General features: G+C 46.3%; 2 protein-coding genes across 7 annotated transcripts in view; both read right to left on the minus strand.

Annotated features, from left to right (window-relative positions):
• The window catches only part of hivep2 (HIVEP zinc finger 2), a 241,941-nt gene that overhangs the window by 125,845 nt on the left and 94,067 nt on the right, over positions 1-22,029 (minus strand). The gene's annotated exons all lie outside the window — the stretch shown is intronic.
• On the minus strand, positions 4,605-7,486 carry LOC116976275 (the record flags this gene model as incomplete). Its single annotated transcript, XM_033026039.1, is given in 2 exon segments — positions 4,605-7,132; positions 7,135-7,486. Coding segments are annotated over 2 exon segments (2,865 nt in total), but the record flags the coding sequence as incomplete, so codon positions are not given.

The raw sequence follows: 22,029 nt of genomic DNA on the forward strand, positions 1-22,029 counted from the left end.
AAATACAACGTTCTGACCTCCTTGTTCCAGATTTTAGTTTAGTTTAGTTTAGCGAAACAGCGCAGAAACAGGCCCTTCGAACCACCAACCCCGTGCCAATCAGTGATCCCTGCACTCTAACACTATCCTGCACACTATGGACAATTTACAATGATTGCAGACCTATATGTCTTTGGAGTGTGGGAGGAAACCAGAGCACCTAGAGAAATCCCACGCAGGTCACGGGGAGAACGTACAAACTCTGTAAAGATAGCACCCGTAGTCAGGATCGAACCTGGGTCTCTGGCACTGTGAGGCAGCACTCTACCGCTGCGCCTCTATTGCACCATCACCTGCTAAAGAGACTCTGACCAAAATCACCCTTCCCTTATCAGGTGACCTCTGAACTACAAGAAAGATCCATCCTGACTATCCACGTGGAACATCTAACATGGATGAAAGCACATTCCTGCCAATCTGAAACCATGTAAAATCTTGGTTATCTAATGGGATCGTTCAGTTATGTTTTTTTTTTTAAACACAGAAAGAGGCCATTCAGCCCATCTGGTCCAAGTCAGTGCTTTATAAAGCAGAACAATCAGTTTCAGTCTGTCCCAGTGATCCTGATGTATATTTCCCTCAAATGTCTAAGAGAGTGTTATTGAACAGAGTGAGAGAGATAGGCGTACATAGTGTAGTTCCTGAAAGCAGTGACACCAGTGGACAAGGTGGTGAAGAATATATATGGTGCACTTGCCTTTATAAGATGGGGCAATGAACACAAGAGTTGCAATGTTATGTTACAACTGTACCAGTTGTTGGTGAGAGCACACTTGAAATATTGTGTGAAATTCTGTTTGCCATACAATAGGAGGGAGTGATTAAGCTAGAGAGGGTGCAGAAAAGGGTCACAAGGATGTTACTAGAACTGGAGGGCTTGAGTTACAAGGAGAAACTGGAATAGCTGGACAGTTTACCCCAGACCAAAGGAGGCCAGGTGGTGACCTTACAGATGTTTATAAAACAGTGGAAAGGCCTTGAGTAGATAGGTCATCACAGTCTTTTCCCAGCGGAGGAGAGTCTAAAACTAGAGAACATCGGTTTATGGTGAAAGAGGAATGAGACCTGAGGGCTAAGGTTCCAGGTATGTGGAATGAGCTACCTGAGGAAGTGATAGAGGCAGGTACAAATGTCAAAAGACATTTGGACATGTACATGAATAGAAGATTAAAAAGAAAAGGGATATGGACCAAACGCAGGAACATAGTCTAACTCAAAAAAAACATGGTCAGGTCAGCATGGACGAGTTGGGCCAAAGGGCATGTTTCCATGCTGTAAAACACTATTATGACTCAGTGTCAACTCACTTCCTACCTTACCTTCACTTCCTCTGCCCACAGAGGCAGCCATGGCCATATGGAATGGTGGGGCAGGTAAGAGGGGCCAGGTGACCACTTCCTTCCGTTATTTTTCTGCGTGTTCTTTCTACTTTTCTAATTTTCTACAGCCGATAAAGAAAATGCTTCCCCACATCCTCTCTTCCTCACATCCCAAACCTTAAACCTGTCTCCCCAGGCCCTGGACCCATCCACTAATGGGAAAAGCTTCTCTCTATTGCCCTTGTCTGAACTAGTCACAATTTTGTGCATTCCTTCAAAGCTCCCATCAACCTAGTTTGCTGCAAGGAGAACTCAACACTGGCTTTTCCAATCTAACTCCGGAGCTAAAATCTCCCAGTACTCGAAACTTAAACTCTTTCCTAACCTACAATGCAATGTTATGCTACAACTGCACCAGATATTGGTGAGAGCACACTTGAAATATTGTGTGAAGTTCTGGTCACCATGCAATAAGAGGAGTTGTACGTTCTCCCTGTGACCGCGTGGGTTTTCTCAGGTTGGTCCGGTTTTCTCCCACGCTCCAAGAGACATGTAGGTTTGTAGGTTGATTTCACCTTGATAAAAATTTGTAAATTGTCCCTAGTGTGTAGGATAGTGGAAGTCTACGGAGATCGTTTGTTGGCGTGGACTCATTGGGCCAAAGGGCCTGTTTCTGTGCTGTATCTCTAAACTAAATTAAACTACAATGCACGTTATAATTAATCAGCCAGAACAAGGGGTCACAGTTTAAGGATAAGGGGGAAATATTTTAGGACTGAGATGAGAAAAACATTTTTCACACAGAGAGTGGTGAATCTCTGGAATTCTCTGCCACAGAAGGTAGTTGAGGCCAGTTCATTGGCTATATTTAAGAGTTAGATGTGGCCCTTGTGGCTAAAGGGATCAGGGGGTATGGAGCAAAGGCAGGTACAGGATACTGAGTTGGATGATCAGCCATGATCATATTGAATGGCGGTGCAGGCTCGAAGAGCCGAATGGCCTACTCCTGCACCTATTTTCTATGTTTCTATGTAAGCAGCCAAAGAAAATAAGGTAGACACGCAAGGTTTGAGTGCCTTGGGAGTTAACCTTTAATCCCTGGAGACCAGAGACAATCCCAGAGGCATAGCAACTTGACTGTAATCAATGGCCTGCTATAGATCTATAGAAGCATTCTCCTTCTCATATTGTGGGCACTGGGGCACACAGACTGATGTATTTTGGAGGGATTCCTGCCGTCAGATTTGGCCCATTCCTCCTATTTGGACTCTATGAAAGCTCAATCCTGTTAACTTTGTAACCCTTCTCCCTAACCCACAGCCCACAAGTTTCCCCCTCAGTTACCCTGTATATAACCATGCAATCTCTCTGCGTGGTTATAACTCTGATGGTTCTCCTGCACCTGCTCTCCAGGCCTCAGCATCACAAGTAGCAAGGAAAACACACTCATTATCTTTTGCTTGTGTAATGTATGATCTCGAGTCATGAGGGGACACTTAGCTTTGTGAGTTAAGGGTGAATACATTGTGCAGCCCATACATGTTCTGATATTTCTGGTAAAGCACGTTAAGTTAGCTAAATCCCCAGGACTTGATCAAGTGTATCCTAGGACATTCTGGGAAGCTAGAGAAGAAACTGGACATTGTCTACCTGGACATTAGCAAAGCCTTTGACAAGGTATGACATAGTAGGCTGGTCTGGAAGGTTAGATTGCATGGGATCCAGGGAGAACGATTGAATTGAATACAGAATTGGCTTGAAGGTAGGAAATAGGGGGAGGTGGTAGAAGGTTGTTTTTCAGACTGCAGGCCTGTGACGAGTGGTGCTACAGGGACTGGTGCTGGGAACACTGTTGTTTGATATTTATATTATCAATATGGATGTGAATGTTAGCGACATGGTTAGTAAGTTTGCGGAGGACACAAAACATTGGTGGGATAGTGGGCAGTGAAAAAGGTAATCTATGATTACAGCTGGAAACGTGATCAACTGGGCCAAAGGGCTGAGTTATGGCCTATGGAATTCAATTCAGATAAATGTGCAGCGTTACATTTTGGTAAGATTAATCAGGACAGGACTTGCACAGTAAACGATAGGACTCTGTAGAGTCTTCGTAGAACATAGAACATAGGTTGTGATACAGGTAGACAGGGTGGTGAAGAATGTGTTTGGCATTCTTCACCACCTTATGAAGGGGGGGGGGGGAATGGGAGAGAAAGGCAGGGGGGGAAAGGGAGAGTTGAAGGGGGGTGGGCAGACAGGAAAGATTTGGAGAGCTATGGACCAGGGATAAGCAATTAGGATCAGCTTTGTTAATCAACTTGCATTGCATGGATGAATTGGGCTGAAGGGCCCCATTCTGAACTCAATAACTCTGACTCTATAGCTAACTGTAATAAGGTTCTTTAGTTTTGTAACTACCGGAGAAGATGCTGCAGAACAGAGACGTGGTGTAATTATCCCTGTGTTAAAATACCTCTATGTAGTAACTCTTATTTAGAAAGATTGTCAACCACGGTGAGCCGAATGTAGCGGTATAGTCATTAATCTGACAGAGACAAGGCACAGCAGTAATTACTCCTAAGAATGGAGGTCTGCAGGAGTAATGTGATGGTGACGGGCAGTGACTATGGTCTTTGAAGAATAGAACAAACAGACCTATATCTGGAGATTATAGCGTAAAGTAACTGCAGGTGGTCAAGCAAATTCTATACTAGCACAGATAGGCAACTGAACAGATTTCAACCCAGTTCACATCTTCAAAGCCATGGGGGAAAATAGAGCATAGTCAAGAGGGCCGCATGGTGGTGCAGCGGTAGATTTGCTGCCTTACAGAGTTTGCAGCACCAGAGACCCGGGTTCAATCCTGGCTACGGGCGCTGTCTTGTTTGTACGTTCTCCCCGTGACTGCGTGGGTTTTCTCTGAGATCTTCCGTTTCCTCCCACACTCCAAAGACGTACGGGTTTGCAGGTTAATTGGCTTGTATATAAGTGTAAATTGTTCCGAGTGTGTGTAGGATCATGTTTATGTGTGGGGATCGCTGGTCGGTGCAGACTCGATGGGCCTGGATCTCTAAACTTGATACAAATACATCGATAGATGCTCCTGAACACATCATCAGTGATGTAACCTAGGGTCATTGGGTGTTTCGGGTCTTTCAACATCAGACACCCTCACCCAGGTGACCCAGCCGTGGTTGATCAGACCACGACTTGTGTTCAGGTGGCATTCGCTCCTCCCCATGGACCTCCTCTCCTGATCCAGAGCCATCTTGATGCCTTCTCCGCTGCCTCTGTGGTGTTCTTGATGGCCCTTCTCCTCGCCACTCCGTTGATGCCCAGTGCATTCAAGGCTTTGTAGAGCGATTGCCCTGCAAAACCTCTGCAGCCAACCTCGATGGGCATACACCTTGCCTTCCAGCCCTGCTTACGGCAGTCTATGACCAGCTCTTCATACTTGGCCATCTTCCTCTCGTGGGCCTCCTCCAGACGGTCCTCCCACGGCACTGTCAGTTCCAACAAGACGATGTTTTTGGTCGCCTCTGAGACCAGGAGGATATCTGGCCTCAGGGTGGTCGTGGCAATGTGCTGTGGAAACTTCAGCTGTTTCACCAGGTCTACGGAAAGCTGCCAGTCCTGCGCAGTCACCAGGATTCCTGACTGATTCCTGGCTGCTGTGGTTCTTGGCAGCTGCACTCCGGCCTTCACGAAGGTGATCATCTGGGTGGTGGGGCGTTCTAGTCTGCAGCTGCTGATTCCCATGCTGATGGCTTCTGCAATGGGTTTGAGAACCTGGTCGTGACGCCATGTGTACCGGCCCTGCCCAAGAGACTTTGGGCAACAGCTCAGGATGTGTTCCAACATCCCCTTGCCTGAGCATTGCGGGCAATCTGGAGATTCCGCTTTGCCCCAGATGAAGAGGTTCGATGGGCTGGGCAGGACATCATACACTGCCTGGACCAGGAACTTGATGCGCTGTGGTTCAGCCTGCCAGAGCTCAGTCCATGTGACTTTTCGGTCCATGGCCTGCTCCCACCTTGTCCAGGCTCCCTGCTGCCTCAATCCAACTGCTCTGGTACACCTCTCCTCCTCCACCACTGCCCTCACTTCCTCCTGGACCAGCCTGCGCCTCTCCTTCCCCTTGGCCTTGTCAAACTGGGGAGATGGGAAGATTCCCAGGTCTGCTCTTCCCCGAGTCACTGCTCCCACCAGGACTCTGTGGCGTATCCGGGACTCTGCTTGCAGCACAGCTTCGCCGGCTCTCCACTTCCTCCCAGTTTTCACCTCCACCCCTGCTTGAGCCACCTTGGGGTCGCTGGAGTCCCTGTACATCATCACCTCTCTGGCCCGAGTCACCTTGAACTCCTCCTCCAGGGACTTCAGGGGCAGCTGGAGCTTGGTGTTATTTCCGTAAAGGGCGATGCTGCTAAGGCTCCTGGGCAGTCCCAGCCACCTTCTGAGAAAGCTGCTGACTTTCCTCTCCAATCTCTCTACGATGGATATTGGGACTTCGTAGACAAGCAGTGGCCAGAGTATCCTTGGCAGGATACCATGCTGGTAAATCCATGCCTTGAACTTGCCGGGAAGCCCCGACTGGTCCACTGCTCTCAACCAGCTCTCCAGCTCTTGACAGGTTGCCTGGACAGATGCTGTATCCTTCAGGCTGCTGTTAAACACCTTGCCAAGACTCTTCACTGGCTTTTCAGAGACAGTTGGGATTGGTGACCCTTCGATGCTGAAGCGGAACCTGTCCATGACTTTGCCCTTCTTCAGCAGCAGTGACCTTGATTTTCCTGGCTTAAACCTCATCCTTGCCCATCCAATCAGTTTCTCCAACCCCTGCAGGATCCACCTGCTTCCTGACACTGACTCAGTGGTGACAGTCAGGTCGTCCATGAAGGCTCTGATTGGTGGTTGGCGTATTCCTGACTTGGTCCGAGGGCCCCAGCACTCTGGCTCAGCAGACTTGGCGATCATGTTCATCGCCAAGGCAAAAAGGATCACAGAGATGGTACAGCCTGTGATGATCCCAACCTCCAGTCTGTGCCACTCTGATGTTACTGACCCTGATGAGACTCTCATGCTGAACTGGTTGTAATAGTTCAGGATGAGATCTGCCACTTGGCCCGGCACATGATGCTTGGCCATGACTGTCTGGATCAGCTTGTGCGGGATGGAGCCGTAGGCGTTGGCCAGGTCAAGCCAGAGCACTGTCAGGTCACCCTTGTTCTCCCTGGCTTCTCTGATGAGCTGGGTCACCACTCCCGTGTGTTCTAGACACCCCGGCACTCCAGATAAGCCTCCCTTTTGCACTGAGCTGTCGATGTAACCATTGCTGGAGAGGAAGTTGGTCAGCCGCCTCGCCACTATGCTGAAGAAGATCTTGCCTTCAACACTTAGCAAGGAGATGATTCTGAACTGATCGATCGTCTTGGAATCTTCCTCCTTTGGGATCCAGGCTCCTTCAGCAAATCACCACTGCTGCGCCACTTTTCCTCTCCTCCAGATGACTTTCAGGATCTTCCACAGCCGTTTCAGTAACAAGGGGCAGTTCTTGTAGACCCTGTAGGGGACTCTGCTCGGGCCAGGGGCTGAGCCAGCTCTTGCTCTCTTCACAACGTCCTGGACCTCTTTCAGGAGTGGCTCTTTACTATCAAACTCCTTGTTAGGTGGAGGTGGTTTTATCAGGATGTTGCACTGGCCCAGCTCCTGCTGCCTGACGGGGTCACTGTAGGTCGTCTGGATGTGCCGGTTGATCTCCTCCTTAGAGCAACCAAACTCCTACTGCGCTTCTGCCCGAGTAGTTGTTTGGTGAAGCTGAAGGGGTTGGCTATGAAGGATGCTCGCTTCCTGGCTCTTTCCTTCCGGCATCTTCGGTGCCACTCAGCTCTACGGAGGGTCATCAGCTTCTTCCTCAGGATGGTTTGCAGCTCTGCCAAGGGGGGATGTTGCTCTTCCCTGGCCTCTTTATACTGCTTCTTGAGGGACTTCAGATCCTGCCGGATCTTGTGGATCTTCGTTGCTCGTTGGTTCATGGTGAAAGGTGTTCTGGCCGGCCTCTTCTCCACTTCTCCAAACCTTTCCACAGCTAGGCTGATGATGATTGTCGTCATCGTCCTCAACCTTCGGTCCACATCTCCCTTCGCAGTTGCTTCGAGCACCTTGTCGACGTCCTCGTCGAACTGATGCCAGACTGCCGTCTTGCAGGCCTGAGGCCATCTGACTCGAACCTTCTCCGGAGAACTGTACCGCGGGACTAGTTGCGCCACTTGGAGGCTTCGGGCTCTATGGGGTGATTCCGGGCCCGGCTCCTCCTGTGTCTCACCAGGTAAAATACTTGTGCGTTGTGACACTCCCTGTCCCTCCAAACACTTCATCCGGGTCTGGTGAATCTTCAGGCCTCGGCTGTTCTTGCAAACCTTACTACATCTGCATTTGATACTCATAGTCGGTTGTCCGTTGCTAAACTAAACTAAGAAAGAACATAGCAAGAGCGAACAGAAGAGGTATCCTTAGTATCTTCTGAGTAAAGCTGAATATAACCTGGAGCCACAGATTATATTCCCTTAATGCTTTATAGGAGCTTAATGAGCCTCTGCTAAATGTGAAACCTGTCTGCACCAGTAAAGGTTGAAGATGGCAAGAGCCGATGTGTGTATTCTTGAAACACTGAGGACTTTCTTCCTGAAAGCAATTAATCCTCAAGAACATTTTCATGCTTCATTATTGTATTTTTGATATTTGCCGTTTTGTGCTTCGAGCCACAACTTAATGTAATCAGCCTGCGAGCCCAGGTTTGCATTGGCATTGTGTATGTAACGCATTAAGTAATGCCTAATAAGCAAGTGTGACCATTAGTCAACCCATGACCGCATCCCAAGGCTGCCACTAGTTTTGGCTGCTAGTTTGCAAGGGTTGCTTTCAAGGAACTGCCACTCTGCTGCTTAATCATGGTAAATTAACAACTGATTTAAATTTGATGGAAGTACGTATCAAAGCCTCATAACTCTCTCGCTTTCTTGCTTTTCCGAGTGTAAGCATGTACTCAAATGCAAAGTTGCGGATGAGGAAAGGAAGAGCAGACATGCATTGATGATAGAATGTCGAAACAAGGAACTGCAGATGCTGGTTTGCAAAATAGGACACAAAGCACAAGAGTAACTCAGTGGATCAGGCAGCATCTCTGGAGAACATAGAGTGGCAGAACCCTTGTAAGCATCCCGTGTGAAATTCCATGGAAAAGTCCCTTGCTCCTTTAAGGAAGTGCCTGCCACCCTTCACATTTATCTGAGAGGTCAGATCGTGCCTTGATTTAAGGTCTCACCTGAAAGTTCGCAGTGCTTCCTTCGTCCCGCACAAGTGCTTGGGCCCTGGGGTGGGATTACGCCTTCCAGTGGCAAGAACTGATATTATATCTACCTTTGAAGAGTAGGTGCTATGGAATAGCAACAAAACATTTCATTTCAACTAAATAAAATCCACTAGTGCGAATCGAGATGAATTCTTTTCAGGCAGGATTAACTCGAGGTCAGAGAAAGTTGGGAAAAAGCCATAACACTTGTGTTGAAATAAGTTCTTCAACTGCAACTTCAACCTGGTGGTTGCAGGTCGCAATAATATACAAAGAATATAGTTTTGATGCAACACTTAGGTGGTGTCTGTGCATTGTATCTGCATGCGTCTGTGCTGTCTGAATGTGCATCACTGACTGTATAAACCCATGCGTGCATGCAGTGTGTTTGCTGCCATGTTACATTCCCTATGTAGGATACTGAAGGAAAGATTCTTGCATAGAATGAGGCTGAGCAGGATCACAAAGTTCTACGTGTCTCAGCTTGTACAGCTGGCCCTGCTCTTGATGTCTGAATCAGTGGGGACACCAAATTGCCTGGTCTGAACTGGTTTCACCGACGATGATATAAGAGGCTGGATAAAAGAGGGGCATGCGCTGTTAGGAGGAAACAGCAATTTGTCATATTTCTACCAGTCCTATGTAACCAGAGTGATCTGTATCAAAGATGATTCATCCTGTGAAATGCATTGAGGGGAACACTCACATGTTCCTGAATAAAACAACACATTACAGCTGCTTTGGTTTTCCCTGCATGCCCTCCGAAGGCAGAGATGATGCAGAGGTAAGAGTTCCCAGATGATGGGCCCTCGTCTGGTGGGATAGTCCCTGTAGTTCTGGACTGCACTATCCTGAGAAGATGACGGTGACCATTCACCTCATCTATGTCTCTCGTGATTTTCTATACCTTTATAAGATCACGCCTCAGCCTCCAATGTTCCAAGGAAAAGAAAATCCAGTCATCCATACAACTCAAGCTCTCAAGACTTGGTAACATCCTGGTGCATCTTTTTCTGCATCCTTTCTAGTTTAGCTGCATCTTTCCGATAACAGGCTGACCAGAATTGCACACATTACTCAAAATATCTCACCAACGTCTTCTACAGCTGGAGTATGACACCTCAGCTCATGTACTCAGTATCCTTGCCAATGAAGATAAGCATACCAAATGCCCCCTTTATCACCTTGTTGACTTGTGTCACCACTTTCAGGGAACAGTGTACACGTATCCCCAGGCCTCACTGCTCTACAGCACTCTGCAGGGCCCAACCATTTACATTGTAAGTCCTGACCTGGTTGACTTATGAAAATGCCACACCTCTCACTTGCCAGAGTTAAATTCCATCTGCCATTCCTTGGCCCCTGTCCCGAGGTGACCAGATCCATTTGTAAACTTAGATAGCCTTCTTCACTGTCCACTATACTACCAACTTCAGTGTCATAGGTCTTAAGGATGTAAGTGATAGGAGCAGAATTAGGCCATTTGGCCCATCAAGTCTACTCCGCTATTCAATCATGGCTAATCTATCTCTCCCTCGTAACCCCATTCTCCTGCCTTCTCCCCATAACCCTTGACACCTATACTAATCGATAATCTATCTATCTTTGCCTTAATAATTTCCATTGATGGCCTCTAAATCCTACTGTGGCAAATAATTCTACAGATTCACCACCCTCTGACTACAGAAATTCCTCCTCATTTCTTTCTTAAAGAAATGTCCTTTAATTCTGAGGCTATGACCTCTAGTCCGAGACTCTCCCACTAGTGGAAACATCCTCTCCACATCCACTCTATCCAAGCCTTTCACTATTCGATAAGTTTCAATGAGGTCCCCCCTCATTCTTCTAAACTCCAGCGAGTATGGGCCCAATGCAGTCAAACGCTCATCATATGTTAACCCATTCATTCCTAGGATCATTCCACTAATTCCTGGGATCATTCTTGTAAACCTCCTCTAGATCCTCTCCGGAGCCAGCACATCCTTCCTCAGGTATGTTGTGCAAATTGCTCACAAAACTCCAAATGCAGTCTGACCAGTGCCTTATAGAGCCTCATCTGCAAATTTACTAGCTACATTAACTGCTTTGTCATCCAAATTGTTAACACTAATAACAAACAACGGTGGACCCAACACAGATGACTGTGACACACCACTGGTCAATGTCCTCCAATTTGAAAAACAACCGTCCATGCCCACCATCTGACTCCTACCGCCAAATAATTTTGAATCCGGTTACCTTGTTCACCCTGGATTCCATGTGATCTCTCCCACTAACCTACTATCCTGGACCATGAGAAAGACCTTGATGAACTCCATGTAGACAATGTCCATTGTCAATGTGTAAAAAGGAACTGCAGATGCGAGTTTACACCAAAGATACACACAAAATGCTGGAGTAACTCAGTGGATCAGGCAGCATCTCCGGAGAAAAGGAATAGGTGATGTTTCGGGTCGATACCCTTCATCACCCGCCTGATGAAGGGTCTAGACCCGAAACATCACCTATTCCTTTTCTCCGGAGATGCTGCCTGACCCACTGAGTTACTCCAGCATTTTGTGTCTATGTCCTGTCCTCATTGCTCCTCTTGGTGAATTCTTCCAAATTTGAGAGGTATGCTTTCCCATGTTGACCAACCTTTGTCAGCCCTTGTTGTCCACATGCTGGTAGATCCTGTCCCTCAGAATCCACTCCGGTAATTTAGCAATCACAGACTCGTCAGGCTCACCAATCTGATGTTCCCTGGCTTGTCCTTGCAGCCCCACTTATAAAAGGTAGAACATTTGACACATTCCAGACTTCCGGTACCTTTTGTATGGCTAAAGATTTAGTTTTAGTTTAGTTTAGAGATACAGCATGAAAACCGTCAAGTCCGCGCCGACCAGCAAACCCTGCATATTAACACTATCCTACACACACTAGGACCAATTTACAGATACACCAAACCAATTTACCTACATACCTGTACATCTTTGGAATGGGGGAGGAAAACGAAGATCTCGGAGAAAACCTATACGGTCACCCGTAGTCGGGATCGAACCCAGATCTCCGGTACTGCAAGCCTTGTACGGCAGCAACTCTACTGCTGCACCACCATGCTGCCCAGATGACGCAAATACCTCTGACAGAACTCCAGCAAATTTCTTCCCGAACTTCCCTCAATGCCCAAGGATTTGCTTGGTCAGACCCTGGGGATTTATCCCCCTTAATATTCTTTAAGACTGTTCGCACCTCCCCTTTTATAATTCAGATATGGTCTGACACATCACCACTCATTTCCCTCAATTCCTTGATGCAGACTTAAATCAATGAGTAATTGAGAGCTACACAGTGAATGCTGATAAATGGGATTAGTATAGAAGTGTATTTTTACAATACTGGAGAGATTTTGAGGAACATGATTATTATTCAGTTTTTTACACCAATACACTGTTCTTACCAAAAATCTACCCATCACGTAAAACATTATAAATAACAGATATAAGTTAGGCAATTTCCAAGACCGAAAGTCAAAAACTTTTTTCATGACAGACAAATCTTCATTGTTTTACCACCAATTTGGACACCAAAAATGTGACATTAAAAACGCTGCCACATTTAGTCATGAATATTTAATTCATAAATATACTTCATATGGTCCCTCATGCATATACGTTTTGATAATGATCTCGGGAAATATCTTCATCAATACCAAGAGAAAAATACAGTAACATAAAGATAATACTGTACAGTAAAGATCCTGTAACGGTCGTTGTGCTTGGTGTCCATTGTCACAATGGCCGTTATCGGGTCGGTACCTCCGTAAGTTAAATCACGGAGACTCCAAACCTCTAATGCTTTCCAAAAACACAATGAGGTATCCTATGGTTGTAGTGATTTTTGAGCGAGTTAATTATTTTTTCTTATTTTCCAATTTAATATATCAAAAACATCGTGGTGTCAAAAGCACAACGACCGTTTATGATATATTTTCCGACTTTTTAAAATCAATTACAAATATTTTTTGGACATAAATTGGTCATCAAAACTAAGAAACTGATCCAATCTTCAATTTGGCAATGCACTGTCTCTTATTTACCTTTTGTACGGACCAAGTCGCTAACTTCATTCCTTCATGTCAACTTCGGGAAGCTCCGCAGCAACCGTTACGGAAACATTTTACTTACTAAAAAAAATCAGCCCAAATCAAACGTTCTGACGAATCATCGGCCATCGGTAGCTCAAATCCATAAGGTAATGTTCCGTTTAGATCACATTAGTGAAAATGTTTGGTTTTCGCTAATAATGTAACGTTAGTTTTCTGGGACACCAAACCTTTTAGTGTCCACCGCAACGTACGTTTGTGTGTATGATGTGTAACACGCATTGCGGTGTCCACTCAGATGGATACAATATTCTACTACATGATCAGGTGAATGAAGTGGAAATGGTGTTTGCAATTTTATTGTTCCATGTGGTATTCGTAAACATAAAAAGGAATAAGAAATACATGCACTTACTGTGCCAACCAAGTCGCTGGTGAACACCATGCGACAACCGTTACACAAAATGTATTTGTGTATGCCATTTTCAGAAACTTGCCATCAATGTGCTATCTTTTCATATTTTTTTGTTGATACTATATTAGTCATGAACCCAATAAATTGCTTGTCAACTTTTTTGAAGGAATTTGAAATTTGATCCCCTTTGTCACATTTTTGTGTGCAGTATTGTAAAAATACACAGATAATAATAATAATAATAATAATAATAATTAAAAAAATTATTTGTGGGCGCCTTTCAAAAGTCTCAAGGCCACCTTACAGAAATTAACAAGAGTAAAAAAACATATAATCAGAATAAAATAAATAATAAAGGCATCACCAATACACAAATTAAAGACAGAATTCGATCCAAAGACAAAAACCTACAGAGCCAACAGAAGTGTAGATGATGCAGTGTCCCTCTGTGTGCACTCCATCCTCCAACACCTGGAATCCAGATCCACATATGCTCGTATTCTTTTAGTGGATTTTAGCTCCGCCTTTAATACCATCGTTCCTGTAAAGTTGATACACACTTTACAGGAACTGGGGGTCAACTCATCTCTATGTAAATGGATCTATAGTTTTCTATGTGACAGAAAACAGGTGGTAAAAATTGGTAACCATGTCTCACTGGCTAGGTTCCTGGACATCGGCGCCCCTCAGGGTTGCGTTTTATCACCTCTTCTGTACTCTGTATACACACATTTTTGCTGTTCACACTCTGACTCTGTCTTGTTATTTAAGTTTGCAGATGACACATCTGTGGCAGGTCTTATTACCAATAACATCGAAACCGTTTACCGTAGTGAAGTAGAGGAGCTAGTAAGTTGGTGTGAGAACAACAACCTCATACTTAACATCTCAAAAACTAAGGAGCTGGTTGTTGATTTCAGAAAGAAGGCCACCCCCCTCCACCCTCTCTTCATCAATGGAGAGGTGGTTGAGAGGGTCACCTCCTTTAAGTTCCTTGGGACCACCATACATCAATCCCTATCATGGGAGCTCAACACCAGTCTCATAATCAGTAAGTGCCACCAGCGACTCTACTTCCTGCGGCAGCTCAAAAAATTCAGGGTCAGTCGACTAGCCATGACCCACTTCTATAGGTCTACCATAGAAAGCATACTCACATTCTCCATGCTTGTCTGGTATGGTCACACAACCTCGCAGGATAAGATTCGGCTGGAGAGAATAGTGCGCCGAGCTTCTAAGATCATCGGTTGCAGCAGACTTCCCTCAGTGACATCACTTTACTCAACAAGACTCACCAGAAAGGCCAAAAAAATCATAGCAGACCACTTTCACCCGGCACATTACCTCTTTAATCTCCTCCCATCAGGAAGGAGATATAGAAGCATTAAAAGTAAAACATCTCGCTTCAGAGACAGCACCTACCTCCAAGCCATCAGATATTTGAATTTGCACTAATCACTTTGCACTTTCTTTTGCACTTGCACTTACGCTTAACATGACGCTGCTGGGTATTGTCCTTCCTGTATATATTGTCCTTCGTACGGTATTGTCTGTATTATTTATTGTGGTGTATGTGGTGGTTGTATTGTACTGTATTGTATCTGTCTGAGAGCGAACCAAGACACATTCCTATCAACTTGTTGACATGGCAATAAACTTTTTGAATCTTGAATCTTGAAATCAAAAACACAATGTGAAGAGAGAGCAGCGGCAGCCAAACCGCGCCGGCGTGCACTCTCCCTTCCGACAGCCATCTTGATCGGCATGGGCTGAAAGTCCTGTTCCTGTGCTGTATGACTTATGACTCAGAAAACAACTCACTGGCTGCAAGTACACCAGGGGTTCCTCAAACTCTGAAAAAGTCTGACATAAAAGGCCATTCATTCTCTCCCTCAGGACAGGGAAGTGAAATTGATTGAAGACTAGTGAACTCATTCCACACCCTTACTGGGCAGAGCTGATGACTTAATAAACACGTTATTTATTGAGTCATCAGCTGGCTGTATATACATGACCTGTTCCTGTGCTGTACTGTTCTAGCTTCTATGTTAAAGATCTCACAATTTTACTACTCACCTGTTCATGAGGGGCAATTAATTGAGTATAGAAGCTGGGAGGTCATGTTGAATGAATGAATGAATTAAATAATTAATACTAAGTCACAGTGAAGTTCTTTGTTTCGCATACCAAAAGTATGCAAAAAGTCGTCACATAAAGCGCACCAACAAAGTTATAAAGTATTCCACGCCAGGTCCTCCTTTGTTCTATCTCCTCCTCCTTCCCCCCTCCCTCCATTTTGCAAGTTGCAGTTATACAAGACATTAGTGAGGTCACATTTAGAGCATTGTGTTCAGTTCTGGGCACCATGTTACAAGAAAGATATTGTCAAAGGTAGACAAAAGTGCTGGAGAAATTCAGCGGGTGCGGCAGCATCTATGGAGCGAAGGAAATAGGTAACCTTTCGGGCCGAAACCCTTCTTCAGACTGATGTGGGGGGGCGGGTAGAAGAAAGGAAGAGGAGGAGCCAGAGGGCTGAGAAGGGGAGGAGACAGCAAGGGCTACCGGAAATTGGAGAAGTCAATGTTCATGCCGCTGGGATATTGTCAAGTTGGAAAGGGTACAGAGAAGATTTACGAGTATGTTGTCAGAACTCGAGGGTCTGAGCTATAGGGAGAGGTTGAGCAGGACTCCATTCCTTGCAGTGCAGGAGCATGAGGAAGGCTTATAGAGGTATATAAATTCATGAAAGGAATAGATTGGGTGGAAGCAGAGAGTCTCTTGCCCACAGTAGGGGAATCAAGCACCAGAGACATAGGTTTAAAGGGGAAAGATTTGTTAGGAATCTGAGAGGTAACTTTTTCACGCAAAGTGTGGTGGGTGTATGGAACGAGATGCCAGAGGAGGTAGTTGAGGCAGGGCCTATCGCAACGTTTAATAAACAAACAGACGGGTACAGGGATAGGATAGGTTTGAACGGATATGGGCCAAATGCCGGAAGATGGGACTAGTGTAGATGGGACATGTTGGTCGGTGTAGACATGTTGAGCTGAAGGGCCTGCTGTGTGATTTTATGACTCTATGAACACACCAATCTAGATGTCTGATGTGGGAGGGAACCGGAGCACCTGGAGGTAACTCACGTGGTCAAAGGGAGAGTGGGCAAACTCCACACAGCCAGCGCCGGGGGTCAGGATTGAACCTGGGTAGCTGGAGCTGTGAGGCAACAGTTCTACCAATGTGTCAATGTGCCACCCATTCTTAAGCTGTCATGACTAATGATTCCACCCATTGTTATTTGGGCCAAGCCCCTGTTTGCTACGTGCAATGAGATATTGGAAAATTCTTAAATTCCAATTGGGCACCAGGAATGAGGAAATATTAAGAAAATTGGGACTGTGCACATTGGAATTTAAAATAATTAGTGATCTAACTGAAGCACAAGAAGGCTTGACGGAGGATATGCTGTTAGTATGGTTTCCCCTCATAGGGCGAGCTCAAACTCAGCAACTTTCAGTGAAAATACGTGGTTGGCTTGAAGATGAGGAGGAATAATTTATTTTCGAAAAGTTGGATTCCAATACAGTGGAGGCTGATCATTGTCAAAACAAAAAACAGGAAAGTGATTAGTTTAATTCAGAGGTACAGTGCGGCCCACCGAATCCACACCGACCAGCGATCCCCGCACACTAACACCATCCTACAAACATTAGGGACAATTTACAATTTACAATTATAACAAGCCAATTAACCTACAAACCTGTACGTCTTTGGAGTGTGCGGGGAAACCGGAGATCCCAGAGAAAACCCACGCAGATCACGAGGAGAATGTACAAACTCCATACAGACAAGCACCCGTAGTCAGGGTCGAACCCGGGACTCTGGCACTGTAAGGCAGAAACTCTACCACTGCGCCACCGTGCCGCCCATAGACGACCCATGATTGGGTCAGCCTTATTTACTGGCGAACAGATTCATGTGGCTCTCAGGCTCATTCCTGCTCTCGGTTCATACCTTGCCACATTACTCTCTTTTTACAAAATGCCTGTGCCTTCACCATTAGCAGAAATGGAATTGTACAACTTCAGATGGCAAGTTCTGATATAACTTGACCCTTGCCCTGCCCCGTCCCATCTCAACACCCCTCCCACACTCCAACACACTAGCCTGTGCAACTGCCCAATTTCATCATCGGGCTTGAGGTCATGACCCTTCGCCATTCAAGGCAAGAAAACCCAATTTGCCAGAAACCTGCAGCATGCACAGTACTGTGTGAACAAGGTATCCTCTCATCCATCTCAGAAACTCTTCAACGTGCTGTGGATCAAATGAATCCCATTAGGGATTGTAGGTTCCAGGTTTTTACATGAAAAAACACAGTGGTGCAGCGGGTAGAACTGCTGCCTCGCAGACCCAGAGACCCAGCTTCAGTAGGCTGTAGAGGCCAAGTCAGCGGATATTTTTAAGTCTGAGATTGATAGATTTTTGATTAGACAATAGACAATAGGTGCAGTAGTAGGCCATTTGGCCCTTCGAGCCAGCCATTCAATGTGATCATGGCTGATCATCCCCAATCAGTACCCTGATCCTGCCTTCTCCCCTTATCCCCTGACTCCGCTATCTTTAAGAACCCTATCTAGCTCTCTCTTGAAAGCATCCAGAGAATCCGCCTCCACTGCCCTCTGAGGCAGAGAATTCCACAGACTCATCACTCTCTGTGAGAAAAAGTGTTTCCTCGTCTCCGTTCTAAATGGCTTACTCCTTATTCTTAAACTGTGGCCCCTGGCTCTGGAATCCCCCAACATCGGAACATGTTTCCTGCCTCTAGTGTGCCCAAGCCCTTAACAGTCTTATATGTTTCAATGAGATCCCCTCTTATCCTTCTAAACTCCAGAGTGTACAAGCCCAGCTGCTCTATTCTCTCGTCATATGACAGTCCCGCCATCCCCGGAATTAACCTTGTAAACCTATGCTGCACTCCCTCAATAGCAAGAATGTCCTTCCTCAAATTAGGGGACCAAAACTGCACATAATACTCCAGGTGTGATCTCACCAGGGCTCTGTACATCTGCAGAAGGACCTCTTTGCTCCTATATTCGATTCCTCTTATTAGAAAGGCCAACATGCCATTCGCTTTCTTCACTGCCTGCTGTACCTGCATGCTTACTTTCATAGACTGATGTACAAGGACCCCCAGATCCCGTTGTACTTCCCCTTTTCCCAACTTGACGCCATTTAGATAGTAATCTGCCTTCCTGTTTTTGCTACCAAAGTGGATAACCTCACATTTATCCGCATTTAACTTCATCTGCCATGCATCTGCCCACTCCCCCAACCTGTCCAAGTCACCCTGCATTCTCATAGCATCCTCCTCACAGTTCACACTGCCACCCAGCTTTGTGTCATCTGCAAATTTGCTAATGTTACTTTGAATCCCTTCATCCAAATCATTGATGTATATTGTAAATAGCTGCGGTCCCAGCACCGAGCCTTGCGGTACCCCACGTCACTGCCTGCCATTCTGAAAGGGACTCGTTAATCCCTACTCTTTGTAGTACAGGTATCAGAGGTTATGGAGAGAAGGCAGGAGAATGGGGTTAAATGGGAGAGATAGATCAGTCATGATTGAATGGGGGAATAGACTCGATGGGCCAAATGGCCTAATTCTACTCCTGCCCCTTATGGATACCCTCCGGGTACTCCGGCTTCCTCCCACATCCCAAAGATGTGTACTTTGGTAGGTTACTTAGTGACATACATTGAGCAGTAGAACTGGGGGGGGGGGGGGGGGGGGGGGGGGTGGGGGGGAAGAGTTGGTGAGAATATGCAGCATGGATTCCGTGGGTTGAAGTGGCTGCTTCCGTGCTGTAGCATGTACACATTGATAGTAGAAGGAAAAATTGCAGCAAGACTACACTGTAAACAGATCTAGATTCATTCTAAAGACCAACCTCATACGTGACACTGCACAGAAATAGCTCTGTCGTGACACAGACAGACAGATTGTGGGTGGAACTCTTTGGTTTTATGACACATAGATTATGCCACTTCTATCTGAACGACAAACCTTCATTCGTACTGAAAGTGGCCACCTGTACCTTTGTTGGGACTGTCATTCCATCTCGGGACGTCCTGGCCAAAGTGGAAGTCTGCGATGTGTATTTCCTGCTGCAGTGTGGGAAATCCAAGGGACGCCGTCGTACACAGCAAGATCCCACAAATTAGCAATGGGAGATAATCCGATCACAAACTACGGGCAGGGCAGCACGGAAAACAACATTTTCCTAAAGTGATACAGTGTGGAAACAGACCCTTCAGCCCAACGTGCCCACCCCGGCCAACATGTCCCAGCTATACTAGTCCCACCCACCTGCGCTTGATCCATATCCTTCCAAACCTATGCTATCCATGTACCTGTCCAACTGTTTCTTAAACGTTGGGAGAGTTCCAGCCTAAACGACCACATCTGGCAGTTTGTTCCATACACCCCCCACCCTTTGTATGAAAAAGTTACCCCTCAGATTCCTATTAAATCTTTTCGCCTTCACCTTGAACCTCCTTCCACCGTCTGAAGCAGCTGCACCAAAGATCCTATAGCTATAGGATCTTTGAGCTTCACCGCTCGGCCACGCACCTTGCTGTTGGCTGGTGGAGGAGGGGAGGCGGTGGCGAGGAGATCCCAACCGCCTCCCCCTTTGGCGGCGGCACTTGGTGGTGGACAGGGATGGCCAAGGCAGCCGCCATGTTGTCCGAGGAGCGCTGACCTTCCTTCCTCCCCACCTCCCCTCTCTCTCTCTCTCTCTCTCTTGTATGCCCCCCTCCACCCCCCCCCTTATCCTGAGACCCCTCCTCTCCATCCCGCACTGATCCCTATTCCCGGCTCTATTCAGTCATCACTGACATCCCCTGTGCTCCCCTCCCCATTCCCCATCTATTCATCCTGCGCTGATCACCCTATCCACCTCGCATTGATTATCCTGCCACTCCCCATTCATCCTACACTGGTCCCCCAATTCATCCTGTACTTCACCCCCTTCACATCCATCCTGCACTTCTCCTCCATTCATCATGCACTGATCCCCCCATTCATCCTGTACTGACCCACCCTCCATTTACTCTGCACCGATCTCCCCATCCATCCTGTAGTGCTCACCATTCATCTTTTACTGATCCTCCCCATTCATCCTGTACCGATCCCCTCATTCATCCTGTACCAATTCCCCATTCATTCATCCTGTACCAATTCCCCATTCATTCTATACTGATCTCCCATTCATCCTATACTGATCCCGCATTCATCTTTTACAAATCCCAACCATTCATCCTGTACTGATCCCCACCATTCATCCTGTACTGATCCCCTCATTTATCCAGTAGTGATCCCCCATTCATCCTGCACAGACCGTCCGATCCACACTGTACTGACCCCCCCCGCCATTCATCCTGTACTGAACCCCCCATTCATCCTGCGCTGATCCACCCCCCATCCATCCTGTACTGATCCCCCCATTCAAGAAGAATGGGGGAACAGTCTGAAGAAGGGTCTCGACCTGAAACGTTGCCTATTTCCTTCGCTCCATAGATGCTGCCTCACCCGCTGAGTTTCGCCAGCACTTTTGTCTACCCCCATTCATCCTGTACTGATCCGCCCATTTGTCCTGTACTGATCCCTCACATTCATCCTGTACTGATCCCCTCCCCCCCCCCATTCAACACCACTGGCATCCCCCGTGCTTTCCCCTCACAATTTTACATACTCCAACCAACACGTACTAATTCACCTGCCTCAATCCATCCATTCCGCCCCGATTGCCTTCTCAACCAGTCCGGTAATGTGGCGTTTTGACACCTTTAAACATATTACCCAAAGAACATTTGCTGCAGTTAGATGGGTATAGTCAGGTGGGTATAGTCGGTTTTGTGGGAAGCGAGAGTGTTTCGGTACCAATAGCAATAACGACCCATGCTATGGCCATGTCATGGTAATTTTCGGTCCTTCACAGAAAACATGCTTGCATCAATCTGTAGTGTGCATGGTTAAGCAAATATGTTACCATGGTCCAGGATTTATTGACACATGTTGATCATACGCTGAATAACCCAACCACATTTTTGTTTGGAAGTGGAAAGAACTAATAGAAATTGCATTAATTGCAATGTGTAAAAAGAGTTGAGATACTGTTTTATAATTTTGCTGCATGTCATTGTGGTATATATCATGTCTTGATTGGTGAATATGTTTAGTTTGTGACTTTATTTGAAGCAGAAATAATATGTGAATGCTTCATTGAGCATAATTCCGACTGGTAACTGCGCACTTCGTCCGAGCACATTATCGCACGTGTCATGCAAACGGTCTTAAATGACCACCTAAACTGTCGTTTGGCAACGTAAAAAGCTGCCACGGTTGCCCGGCTGGCAACAGGGGAAACAAAGTTAAGTGAGAACCCTGTTACGTGGGATCTATCCCGAGAGAAGATGAAGCCACAATTTACCAGTAAAATGCAGCACTCTCGACAGTGCAGTGGAATTCTCAACAAGTACAAAATGCATCTCAAGATGATGGCACTTAATGTCACACTGCGGAAGGATGAACTGTTCAGCTCAAGGGTCTGACTCACTCACACACAGCTGCAACATTACCAGCTTGTTAAATCGTTCAGATCACAGGGTGCAGGGGCTTTGGTGGGCATCAGTTCAGTTGCCCACGTTCACTTATCACTGGTGCGCACACACACATTGCCAGTCTTTCAGCCACTTTTTCTCAATGATGCCTCTCAGGGCAATATAATGACCACAGCCAAGGTGAAATGATGAATTAGCT

This window comes from Amblyraja radiata, chromosome 8 (assembly GCF_010909765.2).
Source record: "Amblyraja radiata isolate CabotCenter1 chromosome 8, sAmbRad1.1.pri, whole genome shotgun sequence".
Classification (NCBI taxonomy): domain Eukaryota; kingdom Metazoa; phylum Chordata; class Chondrichthyes; order Rajiformes; family Rajidae; genus Amblyraja; species Amblyraja radiata.